The following is a 16656-nucleotide window of genomic DNA, read 5'->3' on the forward strand; positions in this document are numbered from 1 at the left end:
GCAGCATCGCTTCCCCGCTACAGCATGCCCTGCTCCGCTTGCTGCTATGACTCTAGCAGAATCAGTCCCTCAAATCCTGAACAAACCAGCCTCTACTGGCCCTTCAAAGCAGTCATTTAACCTGGCAATGAAACAACCAGTATATTTTTTTAAATAATTTGCTAACCTGAAGTTAGCAGCAGACAACCTCATTAGGCCTCTTGCAGAAATGCAGAGCTAGATGAGCCATGCGGTGCTGGAACATCTTCAATTTCCTGAAGCACAGATTAACCGCCATCACAAGAAATGAGAAGCAGTGGGAAGCAATCTTTAAAGGCCTCACAACTAGTTCACATTTAACTCCTTAATTATTTGGACGCGGATGCCTTTTTTCTTGCACTCCATCAGTTTATTGCCACAAGGGCTGACCAAACAAGATTCGATCAGATTGTGGCACCAATCTCCATGGTGCAGAGATAGAATCACAAGAAGCCAGATCTCAAAACTCTTCATGCAGATAAAGCATGGTAATGAGGAGACATCAATGGTCTTACCTGTAATTATAGCAATTATTGTAACACTTGCTACAGTTAAAAAAAATGACAAGAACTGTGGTATATTTTCATATTTTCAAGTACAGAATCAAGAGCTTTAAAGTCTGGACCTTAATGAATTATTAACTAAGCAAACATGCCTAGTAGAAGGGGTCATCTCAGGTGAAAGACCAGATTTAATCAAAGTGCTACTTTCAGAGGCCAAACCCAGCGTTTCCACATCTCTGGGCGGGAGTGCGAGACAGTGCCGAATCTCTGAAGGAGGCTCCTCCAGGAGAGACATGAGATCCAAGAAGCACACATGGGATGGCCAAAATGGAGTTACCAGCTGAAGATGCACTGTCTTCATGAAATCTCATCAACACTTGGAAACTTGGAAAGGCATACTGGTGGGAAAGCATCCAGACAGGCCTTTGGCCATTCCTGAGCCAGAGAACAGACAGAGAAATCGACAGTGGTGTCCTCTGAAAACAGAACTGACAAAGCAGAATCCCAAGGACAGCGAGGAGAAAGACACATACGAGTAAACAGTCTGACATGGTACTCTGATTAGCCCATCACAAATCAAGAGAATATACAGCCAACTTAACATGAACATCCCCATGGGCACACACCCTGTTGTAATCATGACATTATGGTCGTGAGCATGTTCCAAAGGCATTATTGTGTGGAACACGAATGAAAAATTATTGTATCCAAAACTCATAGTTGAACTAGTACATAGTTGTTATCTTGTAATACAGTGTAACCTGACCATGAAAAATCAGTCATGGAATAACCGATAATGTGAGCAGAAGTTGAAAGAGACTACATTATGAGTTTCCAGACTTGAGTACAACTCCCCAATGTGCAAACTCCTCAGAGAATACACTGCACAGAGCGAGAGCAGTCTTTCAAACGCCTCAAGCTCAACACCTTGGGAGAAACACTTTCCTTTTAAAAGTGCAGTCGGTTCAACGAGTCCATTCAAGCACAGCTTGAAACATTACACACACCTACCGTGCATGTTCTTACTCATAAGAACACAGAGATAAATACTTCCAAAAAGCCTTCATGTTCTTTCCTAAGGACAACAATCATTCCACTAGATGTGGGCTGCTGAAACACAATGAATCCAATGATTCAAAGCAAATAAAGCATGGGCAGATAAACCGTTTTCGTAAGCTGACAAACATTTAGTAAACATTTTAAACTTAGTAAACATTTTACAATTCTATTTGTATACACTCTTCCATAGATGTCACGTTTAAATGCAATCCATTTAAACAAGGTTTTATTCAATTCATTACTTTATATTTAATGGAGTTAACTAGTTAACTGAGGTTCGGGAGCGGAGGAACGCCTCAACCAATCAGCTGACTTCAAGGGTCCTAATCACTTGGCCTAAATTGAACTGAGACGATGCCCCCACTCTCCAGATGCCCAGATCAGCCTGACTACCATCCCATTCCCTCTTCCCCTTCACCCTCTCCCTATTCATCCCAAAATTCTTCAATAATTAATTCTCCAACATTAATGGTTGTGGCATCGTCCTTGCTTGTGAATATAGCCTAGTACTGTAGATTTATATGATATTAAGGTACATCTGGGTTACCTAATATTATTTTAGGCATACCTTTATCTATATATGGTAAATCCATAGTAAACTAATCTAGGAGTACTTTTTGATGACTTTTTTGACAAACAGATTAATGCTGTTCTGGGATCAGGCTTTTTCAATTAAGAACATTGGCAAAGGTCAAGCCATTATTGTCCTTTTTTGATTTCGAGAGAGTGATGCCTGCTTTTGTGTCTTCACGTCTGGACTACTGTATGCAGGGATTCATCAATCTACATTATCATGATTGCAAATTGTCCAGAAAACTGCTAGATTGTTGACAATGTCTGAGAAACGCGGCCATATTACTCCCCTTTTGGCTTCTTTACATTGGTTTCCAGTCTGTTATAGAATTGATTTTAAGATTTTGTTCCATTTATGAACATTTTCAGTTTCTGCATTATAAAATCTATTAGCAGGTAAAGGAAATGTTAAATTTGGGATTTTTCTGCGGTAGACTTAGGAGGAATGAATGCATATTGTTGAACATATTCACCTACAAAAAACTCAGGAAAATACACGTAATATAAGATTTATGCTCGTCGACACCTATTTGTGCATTGCATGATTGTAGCATTTAGTTGGTGCCAGTACATGAATTATAAGGTGGATGTTAGTTCATAATATAATTATAGCAAGTATTCTTACCTGACAGTGACGATCTGACCAGGATCTAAATAAATTCCGTTCATCTGTGCAATAAAAATGGCAGCTACAGCCTCATAAAGAGCTGTTCCATCCATGTTAATTGTTGCTCCAACAGGAAGAACAAAACGTGTAACTCTCTTGTCAATATGAAGGTTTTCTTCAAGACAACGGAAAGTAACAGGCAGAGTGCCAGCACTAGAGGAAGAAAAGACACAAATGATCATTCTCATTCTGAGAATAAATTATGTAGAAGTATTATTATTTATTTATACATTTACAGAATTGATATATAATCTATGCAAAGATCGTGTAGTGTAAAGTCGCACCTGGAGGCTGTTCCCAGAGCTGTGATCCAGGCCTGGAAGATTCCCATGAAGAATGTGTAGGGGTTTTTCCTCACAATTGCGAAGTAGATGCCTGGCAGGAATATGGCCCCATGGATGATCAGACCAACAATAACCGTCACCATGTACATCCCCAGCTGCCTGGCCACCACCTCCAGATCTTTAATGGAGATGATCTTTCCACAGATCAAGCAGGCGATGCCAAAGGGTGAGTACCTATAAAGCCAGTCCATAATGTGAGTCCATCGGTGTAAAACGTCATCACTAGACTTCTTAATCAGCTAGAGAACATAAGTCCAACTGACCACATGATCATGATGACCAGCTTCATCACAATCTCGTTGAGGATGTTGAAGAACTCGATCATGAGCCTGGCTCTCTCGCCCATCTTGCCCATGCAAATTCCAAAGGCAATGAAGAATCCAATTACACCTGAAACATACCCAAAGACAAAGATGAAAAAACAAATCAACAGATGAAAAGGGAAGGCTTCATATGAAGATATTTGAGAGTGTGACTGCCTTACCCAGCACATTCATTCCACTCTTGAACTGGAGCGATTTCTTGGCTATGAAAATGGGTGGTGCCTTGGTGGCATTAGCGATAAGATCAGCCATGGTGCCGTTGGTGTCATCGAGCACAGGCTGAACTTCCACCTTCTTCACAACGGTCTGGATCTGTGCATTTGAACATCACCTCAAATCAATTCACCATTGCAAGTCCCACTTTATCCAGCATTTAATAGAGTCTGCCTAGTGTGCTGACACAGTACACACAGCTGCTGATGTCGGTAAGGGTTAGTTTGTGTAATCACATGCGGTCAAAGCTTGACACTGGGGCAGTACCCTTAAAAGGACATCTTTGTACATTTTTTTACTCCTAAAAGGTGAATATAGAGTACAAATATGTACCTTAAGGTACTGCTATGAACCTTTTTGTGGTAAAAAAAATGTACAAAGATGTCCTTTTAATGGTACAGCCCCAGCGACAAGCTGTTGTACCCCCAAAGGCACAACATTTTGGCACCCTTTTTCTGTACGTACTTAAGAAATCTACAAACTACATTTTCACATTGAATATCCAAAAGAATGTGGAAAAAACATTAAGATAACATTTTTAGATATTTGATATTTTAAGTATTTGTTTAATGCATTGTTTTACTAACTCCTAGGATAAGAGTGACATGATAACATGAGTAACTATAGCCTTTCAAAGACTGACTGATTTTCTTTATCATTTAACAGTTAACAATAATATTAAAGTATAACTTATCATATCTTATTTATAACTATATTACGTATAACTAAAGATGCACCGATTGCAATTTTCTTGGTCAATTACGATTTTTCCGTAAGTGTGACCTGCTGTCCCGGATACGGATTCCAATTTTCTTTCTAATAACTCTAATTGACAGCATATACAAACAAATATCTATTTGTAATAAAATATCCCAAAAAAAATCATGAATTTCTTTTTTAAATTATTTTAAAATTATTTATGTAATAAATAATAAATAAACTAACTGCAAACAACAGCACAAATAAATGTGGACTAAAGAGAGATATGAAATAAACATATTTTTATGTTTTATTTTTTACAATTTTTCAGGTGGGTATACAGAATATTCAGGCAAGGAATCAAATGTAAAATAACACTGAATAGTCTTCATTATATATATTTTTTATTTTTATAGATTAATGCTAACAATTAAAGTTATAAACGTATTCAGTCAAGAGCAGTCTTGTGATCTTTGATGATCATGGCAGTTGCAGCAGGAATATTAGGCTGCTGTCCCTTTAAGAGTTCATGCACGATCGATATACTGCTTTATTACACGGTTCTGTGAAATACTTGATTCTGATTGGTCAAATGCGCATTCCAGCGGTGTGTTATTCCCAGATAAAACACACCGCTCATCCGGGTACTGCGAGTTATCTGGACCGGTTCTAGTTCTGAGCTTAACGCTGGCGCCATCTTGTGTCTTAAACAGCCGTGGGTTACAACGGAAGACTTCAAGGCGGGTTTCCTTTATAACGTTTTAAATATGGATATTTTTCTGACACAAACGCATCGATTGGAATCAGAAGGCTCTATTAACCCATCGGAGTCGTGTGGAGCACGTTATTGACGGACAGCTGCATTTAATGGACTTCAAAAACAGCTCCAACTACTGCTGGGATTAACGTTAGCCTGGACTTTTTAAATATAACTCTGATTGTATTTGTCTGACAGAAGAATGTCATAAACACCTATAATGACCTGAGGGTGAGTAAATCAGAGGCTTGGGTTCATCTTTGGCTGAACTAACCCTTTCAGCATTCATTCTCAACATTTAGCAGCGATAGATAAAGGCTTAAAGCAGGCTGGAGCTGTTTTTCTTCGCGGAAGCTTTGCGTAAGAGCTAATAAAATATTTAATCTCAAGACAATATTTTGTGTGTAATTTATTTGAGAATAGTAGCCGTGTAATAAGCGGGATAATGTCCACCCAGCCGGTTGTTATCTCAGAATAAACCCCTTCAGAGTGACGCTCCGCTTCACCTCGGGGTCCTGATCACTCTGGAGGGGTTTATTCTGAGATAACAACCGGCTGGGTGGACATTAGCCCTTACTTAAGCAAAAACTACGACTTTATTCAGCATTGGCTTCTCTTCTGGGTCTGTTTTCAACCCTCCAATAAAGATTCAAATGGTTATGAGTCAGCGTAGTGATTCATGATTCGGATCGCCAATGTGTCTCGTGATTTCAGCAGTTTGACACACGATCCGAATCATGAATCGATTCACTGATTCATAACCGTTTGAATCTTTATTTGAGGATTGAACACAAACGCAGAAGAGAAGCCAATGCTGAATAAAGTCGTAGTTTTTGTTATTTTTGGACCCAAATGTATTTTGGATGCTTCAAGAGACTCTAATTAACCCACTGATGTCTCATATGGACTACTGTGATGATGTTTTTATTCCCTTTCTGGACATGGACAGTATAGTGTGCATACACTTGCATACGCTCTCGGACTAAATATAAAATATCTTAAACTGTGTGTGAAGATGAACGGAGGTCTTATGGGTGTGGAGCGACATTAGGGAGAGGAGTTAATGACAGACATTTCATTTGTTGTTGAACTAACCCTTTAATGTGTGCATCACTTATATAGATCCTGCAGGAATGACTAAAATTAGCACAATACAATCACTATTTAGCTGGAGCGAATGAGACGAGTGTGTGAGACGAGGCGTGTGTGTGAGTCACTTCGCCGTTGGAGAAAAGCGAGCGGGAACAGCTGACGTTATTGCCTGTGCTGCTGGCAACAAAACAGATCGGCTCAGAATTGGAAAGACTTGGTCACCGGTCCGGGATGATCATGTGGAAAATCGGACGATTCCAGGTCCCGGCCGGTCGATCGGTGCATATCTAGTTATATAAATATATGTATGTAAATAATATTCATATTCATCCATTAGGCCTAAATGACATATTTCCCCTGGGATATGTACACAATATGTGTGCTGTATCGACTGTATCCGAGCACACAGCCGCGGCGTCGTACCTGCTGGAAGCAAGCCTGAACCAAGTTCTCAGGGAAGAGGTTTCTGATGAGATCAAAAAAGGCATCCAGACTGGAAACCTCGTCATTCTCAGCTCCTTCTCCGAGATTCTCCTTGAGTTTTGGATTTCCAGGGTGGATGAGGAGCACCAGGATCACGCCCAGCACCGCAGCGATGATAGTAGTGGACATGTAATAGATCATGGCTCTGGATCCCAGACGACCGCTTGACTTCGCATCCAGACCCGACAGACCTTGGTTAGGGAAATGTGGCGTGTCATTGTTTCATATTCACACTGAAACATCTTTAAACATCCCGTTCATGACAATCAGCACACGGCGATTTCTGTTGTCTGACTGTGATTCCTGTGTAAATCCAGTTATACCACACCTGGACATTAAAGTGTAAAATAAGGTTTAAAATGGTAAAATGACACTTTGACTGGCTATATGAATAATAATACATATGCTGTATTAAAATGTAACTATATATCATCATAATGCATGATGTTTAAATAGCACAAACGATAGTCTGACCCTTGCCATCCATAAAGACATGCAAACGCTCTACTAAAGGGAATTTTGACCCTTTTTATACTTTTGTGTTTTTTGGCACGAGGGTAAATTAAAGTTTAGAGAGGTTTAATTATGACAGAACATAATGACTGAAAAAAGACCTTTCTCTACGGGAGAAAAAGAGGGAATTTTTCTCATTGCACACCTGCTCTCTGCTTTCAATGATTTATCTTTAACATTCTTCAATTGAATGAATACACAGAGATTGAAGGACAGTTTTTTGTTAACAAGTGTTAATTCAAACTTAAGCCGGGTGCACACTGTGCGATTTTGGCCACGATTTGGCCGTCTGAGACAAATTTAGCGAATCCTAAAAGATTCCTCAGATCCTAGGCTAAAATCTGATGTCTTTGGTCGTTAGTTTGACATGTTCACCGGCCGCCGATTAATGAGCGCTGCGATCAAATTTGACCTCAGACGAAATTCTGGCAGTGTCAGAAGATTTGGCACACAATCCTGCAGTGTGACTTCTCCTACGACGACCGTCAAATATCTCCGTTTTTCAAGACAAACTATGACCAAAACGAGAGCTAGAGATTTATTTGTAGCCAGCATTTCAGTCCCGCGTGTAACGCAGCTCACCGTCACCGAACGCGTCATTCATTGATGATATAAAACTCCGGGTGAGTTTTCTTGCGCGCGTCCGTTTTAGCGCGCCTTCACTATCGTTCAGTCTGACATTAATGACAACTGAGATCTTACAGCGTGACATGTCTTACATCGGGGATCATGTTCGTACAGTCTGACAAGGGACATGCCCTCCAAAACGTATTTGAAACTGATTGCTATATTGCCTTCAGGAGGCGGTGATTGTCAAGTGAGCTCAGTTGAGTCTCGTGTAGTTCAAACAGGAATTGAGGATTTATAACCATTTTGTGAGGACATGTTTATGTGGCCAAGTGTAAAATGGATGGTAATAAATAATCCAATCTCTGAGGTGCACAAGGTGACCAGGTATAAATGACCCTGAATGCTTTGACTTTGAAGAGCAATGACTATCGATGTAGCAGAAGCAACAGCACACATCCTTTGTGAGGACAGCACAGCTTCAAAAGACAGAGAGCATTCTGCATTGCTAGATGTTTTCAAAAGGCATTATGGTTAGGGTTATTGATCTCTCTGTGTGTGTGTGTGTGTGTGTGTTAGTGTAATATAACCCACCAGGCAGTATTATCAGTAGAATGTGTTGTTTGTGGATTCAGCATCATGTCTAGTGTAATTGTCGATAGCATGTTAAAAGATGGGGTTTGTGTTACCTGTGATTAAGCTGGAGATGATTAAGGGAAGGATGAGCATTTTCAGCATCCTCATTAGAATATCTCCAGGGAAGGCAATTACCATGACAATATTGTCATCGATCGGAGAAGCGACACGCAGCAGCATACCGAAAACCGCTCCCAAAATCACACCTGTCAGGGGGAAAGAGAAGTTCTTCTTTTGGATAACTTGGACAAACTATTCCTGAACATACTTTAAATGCACATACAAATAAATCACAGCACCCAGTTAAGATCCCATGGGTCATAGTCAGGGAACCAAAGGCCGAAAACGACAGTATGAAATATTGCGATAATTCAAGGAACAGAGACATTGCATCCCTGGGAATAGTGCAGTCTCTTTCAGCATCCTAACACTCTTTACTGACTAATGCAGCCCTGCGGAGGCAGATTACTGTCTGCCTTTATTATCCTACACAGACGTTTGTTAGTTATGTCGTAAAACACACACTTATCACACACGCCCTCTCCGGATTCCTTCACAGAGACACTAACTGCTACACACACTCTCTAGAGCTAACCGTATATTCACCTAAACTGTTTCACAAATTCAGTGTAAAAGACTTCTGCTGTATTTACTCTGTCTTCAACAATGCATACAATAAAAGCCTCTTTTCTCTGCAGAAATATTCATTTCACATCCTGCTGTGTTCTGACCCTCAGCTCTCCAGTTATTCAGCAGTAGCTCTGTGTGTAATCTGTGTCTAATGCTCTCATTCATCCCTGTGAAATGCTGAAGACACTCACCCAGTACAGTCAGCGTCAGCAGCAGGTTCTTACGCATCTTCTGGCACATTGTGGCAAATTTGGAGCTCGGCCTCGCCTCAATAGGCTCCAGGTGGCTCTCATGCATTCTTACCTCCACGTGCTTCGGCATGTTTCCAGAACTGCAGAACAAAACAGACACAAGAGTAAAGAGGTGGAATCATGGCATTTACATCATCGTAGAATTAACAACAAAACATGCACGTTTAGGAGGTAAACCTGGTTCCCTTTGTGGGAAGAGATGCAATGGGAACCCGTCAGTGGTCTCGCTGTCTGAAGCCCTAAAGAATCATGCCAGGTCATTGGTTGATGGTGTTAAAGTGAAACTATTGTCATAAGCCGTGTTTCCACCGCAGGAACTTTCCCCAGGAACAAGGCACTCTGGGGTGGTGTTCTGTGTGTTTCAACCACAGGGATCAGAGTCTAAATGAAGTTCCAGGGAAAAAAATCCCCCTCAAAACTCCCTGCTTGAAAGGTAGTACTTTTTTTTAAGTTCAAGAACTTGTGGATGTGGGACTTGGGCACTGAACAAATTGGTTGAGTTCACACAGTTTTTTAGTTCAACCTAAAAGTCAGTAGCGGTGTGTGTGCAGTAAGAGTTGTTTGTTATTCGAATCAACAATGGAGTTTAAAAAATGCAACCGATGGAGCAACGATGAGGTTCAGGCTTCATCAAGCTTATACTTTATGTTGAGGACGAAATCCAGCGGGAACTAGAAAGTCGTGACAGTAGCAGGTCTGGGGGGAAATGTAATGGCACAAATTGTTCTGGATAATTTTGGTGGAAACGGGGCTATAGTCTCCTTATTAGCACACGTTTGGCACCACAGCATTAGAGTTTTCCAAGCCCAAAGAGCTACACAGTGTCTTGCTCCCACTCATCAGTAACCTAGACTCTCCATGTTGTAGGAACTCAACGCTGCATGATGACGCAATGGCAACGATATCCAGTCACGGCATGCAAACTGTAGCTCAGCAAACGTGGCCAACATAGTGGTGCACCAATAGCCTATACACAACATGGAGTGCTGTCAAACGGTAAGAACCTGTGAAGCAGGAGTCAAACTTCCATTCACTTTCAGCCCAAATGCCCAGGGATAAAGGCAGACTGAATGCCCCTAAAGCACTAGGAAATGCATTGACTCTATGCTATTAAAAAAATACATTTTGGTCCAAAAATAACAAAAACAACGACTTTATTCAGCATTGGCTTCTCTTCCGGGTTTGTTTTCAATCCTCAAATAAAGATTCAAACGGTTATGAATCAGCGAATCGATTCATGATTCGGATCGCCAACGTCTCGTGATTTCAGCAGTTTGACACGCGATCCGAATCATGAATCGATTCGCTGATTCATAACCGTTTGAATCTTTATTTGAGGATTGAACACAAACGCGGAAGAGAAGCCAATGCTGAATAAAGTCGTAGTTTTTGTTATTTTTGGACCCAAATGTATTTTGGATGCTTCAAGAGACTCTAATTAACCCACTGATGTCTCATATGGACTACTGTGATGATGTTTTTATTCCCTTTCTGGACATGGACAGTATAGTGTGCATTCACTTGCATACGCTCTCGGACTAAATATAAAATATCTTAAACTGTGTGTGAAGATGATCGGAGGTCTTACGGGTGTGGAGCGACATTAGGGAGAGGAGTTAATGACAGACATTTCATTTTTGGGTGAACTAGGCAGTTTTATGACATTAAGTCCTATCTGCCACAGACAATGGGGCCAAAACACACCACTAAAACCAAAGCTGAAGCAAACAAGCTCTAATCTTAAAGCTGGAGATGAGAGAATAGACATGCAACGCACAGGCACACATTCTGCTGCAACAGACCTACAAGCAGCTTAAGGGCCCTATCACACACCCGGCTCAATGTGACGGCAGGCGTGACGCGAGTGTGTTCTGCTAGTGTCAGCTCGACGCAGTTCTCATGTTCACATCCAGCTCCACGGTGCTTAAATATCAACTGCACTCATCGGTTCACCCATGGGTGTCTGGTCTAAACCAGGTGTGTTCAGGAGCATTGTTAGAGCGTTGCTATTGTGAGGAACTGAAAACCACTGACCATTGACCAACACACACCTGCTCTAAAGTTAATAGTGCAGTGTTTCTGTGTTATTTAAAGGGTGTGTTAGTAATAACGCAACACACACACACACACACACACACACACACACACACACACACACACACACACACACACACACACACACACACACACACACACACACACACACACACTGTTTATTACACACACTGGGACACACAGCAGCACATACACATGTTTAAATATAAGAATAAAAGGATTACTGGATGCACCAACCCTTTTTTTCTTAGTTAAACTAGCAAAAGTGGATTCGGACATGCCCTAAGAGCACCTGCGCCATGAGCTTCAGACCATGAGCTCAGGTCGGTAAAATAGGGCCTTAAAGGGGTGGTAAAACACGATTTCACTTTTCTAAATTTAGCTAGTGTGTAATGTTGCTGTTCGAGCATAAACAACATCTGCAAAGTTACAACGCTCAAAGTGTAAAGCAAAGGGAGATATTTGCTTTTAAAGAAATCTATTTCTAAGGACTACAGCAAACGGCCGGTAGAGAACTACAGACATTCCTCCAGGGTTGGTGACATCAACAGCTTCAATATTTACATTTTATCGAAATTAAATTTGAATATTAAATAAGGGGGACGAGGCCATTTTGTATTGCCGTGGAGAAGAGTCGTTGTGGTATAGTTAGTAGGCTGGAGTGTTGCACAATGCTGACGAAACGCTGTTATTTTCATCCAGATTGCAGGTCCACTTTGTTCAGCCTTCTTAGGGACGGGGTAGTTAGGGATCAATGGTTAAAATTGATTTTTAACTCGGTCCCTCATAATTATTACCCAAATCTCGTTCTCTGTGCTGCTCATTTTATGGAGGAAAGCTTCCACAATCATCGTGAGTTCAATGCAGGATTCGCACAACGGCTTGTCCTGAAAGATGGAGCGGTTCAAACTTTAAAATCTGAAGCTGTTTATGGGCCACAAGCTGTCAGTATGATTTATTTTTCGTCGATGTGTTTTCATGTAATAGTTTGTATTGGTAATTGTACGTTGTAGCAAGGAAGTAAACAAATGACAACGCTAACGCCTAAAGTTACAAACTTTTTAAAAATCTCAACAGCGAACTTGGAATTAGTGTAAATGATTCTTTTTCAGAAAATTATATTTATACAGTTTTTCTCCAGCAAATCAACTGATGAATGCGAGAACATAAAAGGACAATTTCAGAAACAGGGCACTAGTATAAAATCATAACCAGGCCTAAATACTGCAGTTCAGCTTTGTCTTCATATGGAAGAGCTTGTTCCATGTGATTTCGTGGTTGGCGAATCACAACACACTGGGCAAGCTAACCAATCTGAGCTCATTGCGTATTTCTGAGGGACCGGCTTCAGAGAACCCAGAAACTATCAGACTGTTTTTACAAGTAGGGACGAGCAGTGTAGAATAAAGGTAAAATATATGATAAAAAAAAAATTTAACGAAGCACGAACACGTTACAGTGCATCCCACAAACCCAATTAGGCCTTCGAAAGAACGTGTTTCACCACCCCTTTGAGTGTCGAAGGAGTTGCAACTGCTCCAAGATGCTCCAGTACAAAATTCAGTATTGACCCAACGAGGCAGTCAGGATCTTTAATCATTCGTCATATGGCCAAGTCAGAAGCTCCACAACACCAACAGCGTTGGCATCCACTGATGTGGCATCCCTCTTGAAATGAACTTGACAGGCTTGCAAGACCGTCAAAGTGTGCATGGCAGAAGCCGCATAACTGAGAGCCATGTAAACCTTTTTTTCAGAAACGAAGAGGCCAGTCTACATCACTTAGATGGAAGATTAGGCCTTCCCACAGTAAACAAACACTTTCTAAAAACCATCGTCGCCACTCAAAAGTGGAATTATTCCACTTCAGCGGGAGTTGTAGGACAACAGGCTGAGACAAACTGTGCACTGAAGAAAGAAAAATCGGACACAATGGCACCATGTGTGCACTTATGAGCAGGCTGTGACAGCTCCTTATGAGCTTGAGCAATGAATTGGCATGACCATGTGACCACTGATGTGCTCCTAATGCATCATCACCCTGTGTTCGAGTCCTTACAAATGGAAATTATATTTATACAGTTTTTCTCCAGCAAATCAACTGATGAATGCAAGAACATAAAAGGACAATTTCAGAAACAGGGCACTAGTATAAAATCATAACCAGGCCTAAATACTGCAGTTCAGCTCTGTCTTACTCATACTGAAAAGCTTGCTTTGTTAGTAGCTGAAAAATTAAAAGACATTTTCTCACAATTGACTTAAAGTCATGTTATCACTACTGTAGCTAAACTCTGTTACTGTAAGGTTTAATGTACTTTAATAGGATTCTCGAATCAATATTTAATCTACATATTGCTTTGCATTGAATCTGAGCAAAAAATAAATAAATGAGGTCAGAACAAATGGTATGAAAATAGGCGATGCACGAACGCATTAGCGCGGCTCCGTCTCACAGACGCGACACACTGATGTTCATGTTGGCTGATCATGTGTGATCTTGTGTAATTACACATTTTTAATTGGATGCGTGTTTAGAGGAACTGGCAGAATGGCACATGTGTCTGTCTTAATGAGGCAATGCTGGTTTCCCTACGGTAGATCTCCTCCATAGCTTCAAGGAACACAGATGGAGATCATGAAGTTTTGTTATTTTTGGACGTCTAAGTGAAAATGTATCATCCAAGCATCGCATCAACCCTACCTTTTCCAAGTTCAGTGTGTTGTTAGCTGATATATGATGGTCCTGTTAATGGGTTGGTGATTCCAGTCATTTCTGGGAAACCTTAATGCTACACTATACAATGACATTATAGGTAATTGTGTGTGTGTGTGTGTGTGTGTGTGAGAGAGAGAGTTTGGGAAGTACCTTTTCTATTGCAGGGTGATACTCTTGATATGTTACATCTGGTGTGGAGTAAATTAAGTCAAGCAAAGTAACCCAATGAAACACATATTAAAAGAATTAACTGAATTTGTAACTGAATAAATTAATGAATTTCAAACACTTGAATTATGTTCATTTTAAGGCCAAACTGAGCATGCGAACTGAAACTATACGGACTAGGATCTCCAAACCTGCTCACTATAGTTCCCTAAAAAACAATCTGTGGGAACAGAGTAAAACTAGCCCTGCAGACTTGGCAACACTGTCTATAACAATAACGCCAACCGGGACAGCAAGGAACGTGGAGGTAATGTTTGATGACCAACTGAGTTTTTCTACCCACATTTCAACAACAGCCTGGGTTGTGGTAGTTTGCGCTTTACATCAGGAAAAGATTTCAAGACGTGTGCCATCAGAGGATAGAGAATGTGGCATCTTGTCTGGTCTTCACTCAGCACCGTGGATTCTCATCACACCCCTCCTGATCTCACTTGAAATGAAAGGTTTTAACACTGGCTTTCAACACCGCCACTGGAACAGAAAAAATGTTCCCAAAAGGACAAGGATTTCGGATATTGCCATCTTTGGGGAGACATTATTCCCCATTACATAGGGTTTACCTGAAACACAGATAAAAACCTTGCTGCACAGGAGCACGTCAAAGGTGTTGAACATTATTAAAAGATTTGTGAATCACACACTGAGCATACATTAAAATACAACAGAAGGTGATACAGTCAGCCCAGAATGTGAGCTTCAAACATGTCCAGGTTTCCATTGCCAAAGATCACAGTCATCCTAGACCTAGATGGGTTTGTCTCTTGCTCTCTGCCAAATAGTATTTAAGCCAGAGGTCCACAAACTACAGACCTCTGAAACACTGTGACCGGGCCACGAAACCATTAACTAAAAAAAACAGGAGATCGCTGGAGAATAATGTAACGCAACAACTTAACATACCTAGACCAGACAGGAAACCAAGGGTTTAAATAAACCGGGATGAGTGACTAAAACAGAACAGGTGATAACTAATTAAGAACCAAGGAAACTAAGAAGGCAAATGGGAACAAAAAAACAGAGAAAACTAAACCTTTAATGGACTATAATGTGTAATAACTGATTTATGTGTTGTATATGTAACACGCTCTCACTCTCTGACTGAGTTGCAATGTAAACAAACATGGCTCCATTATAATTTACTCTTGATATAATATGACCATTATAAAAGTAGCTTGATGGGCCGCCATAAATATATAGGAATGTAAAATTCTCACAGAACTGGCGACTGGTCAGACATCTTGACATGCACACATCAGGGCACAGAGATAGCATTCATGCAATGTGAAAGCATATTGATAAAAAATGCAGTTGCAATAAAGTTGCCAATAATAAAATTGTGTTCTGCGAATGGATTTGAATTGTAAAATCAATCCATGTAACAAGAGCAGAAGAATAACTGAAACATAGCAGAATGATCTGCCCTTGACAGCAAAACATACAGGGACTCGATCAAAGTATGACGGATAACAAACTAGCTTTTACACCCAGATTATAAAACTGAAGCTGAGAAGCAGTGAGATTTAGCAACCGCTCTGATGATCATTTTAAATGGTTAATAAAACATTCAGTTTTCCCCTTTAACTCTTGTAAAGCCACTTGTATTATGTAAAACATATACAAATGAAATATTGAGATTCTCTACATATGATCATTAAATAACTGTGACAGGCCTGACTGGAATGAGTTGTTCATAAGGTCACGCCTGATGTTGAGGGCTTCACTTTTGGTTGTTTCTGTCCAGTTATTTAGAACAGAAAGGATGTGCACTAGACATGTGAGTGTGAGAGACATCATTTCAAACAACAGATGTGTCCCATTCAGAAGTGGCCACCCTATTCCCCTTAAAATCTTTACCTTTAAAGAAGAAAAAAAACACTAGTTTGTGATAACAGGAAAATCTCCATACCATTTTAGCAATGCGCAGTGATGACCATCCAGCCGTGAGATAAAAGGTAAAAACAACAGCAGGGCCACATCTGTCATGTCTAGTCATTGTGAACTTGAACTAAACTCTGGCGAATGCACCTTAAGGGGCACCCTCATATACATAATACTGCAAACAAACAAGTCACCGAAAAAGTAACATTCATTACCAAATGTTATGCTGAATGAATAAGTGAAGAAACCACACAAAAATTAGCTAGCGTTAAAAATATTAGATTTCTTTGTCACTCTCAGAAGTGAACACCTTTCAGTCTTAACCACTGAAGGAATAGCACATATACCATACAGCTGCATAATTTGTCAACCCATTGATCATCAGCATCTTTAAGGCATTAAGACATGAACTGTTAAGTTGCTCTGGAATGTTGTGCCCTTTGAAAAG

General features: G+C 40.5%; 1 protein-coding gene across 2 annotated transcripts in view; it reads right to left on the minus strand.

Moving 5' to 3' along the window:
- The window catches only part of slc1a2b (solute carrier family 1 member 2b), a 45885-nt gene that overhangs the window by 11029 nt on the left and 18200 nt on the right, over positions 1–16656 (minus strand). For both annotated transcript variants that reach the window (XM_067437143.1, XM_067437144.1), the window contains exons 2-8: positions 9269–9408; positions 8501–8653; positions 6672–6922; positions 3649–3799; positions 3428–3554; positions 3105–3338; positions 2779–2973 (exon numbers count right to left, since the gene is read on the minus strand). In XM_067437143.1, the coding sequence (XP_067293244.1) occupies positions 2779–2973; positions 3105–3338; positions 3428–3554; positions 3649–3799; positions 6672–6922; positions 8501–8653; positions 9269–9398 (1241 nt within the window). In that variant the 5' untranslated portion in view covers positions 9399–9408. The remainder of the gene's footprint in view (positions 1–2778; positions 2974–3104; positions 3339–3427; positions 3555–3648; positions 3800–6671; positions 6923–8500; positions 8654–9268; positions 9409–16656) is intronic.

This window comes from Pseudorasbora parva, chromosome 25 (genome assembly GCF_024679245.1).
Source record: "Pseudorasbora parva isolate DD20220531a chromosome 25, ASM2467924v1, whole genome shotgun sequence".
In the NCBI taxonomy this organism is placed as follows: domain Eukaryota; kingdom Metazoa; phylum Chordata; class Actinopteri; order Cypriniformes; family Gobionidae; genus Pseudorasbora; species Pseudorasbora parva.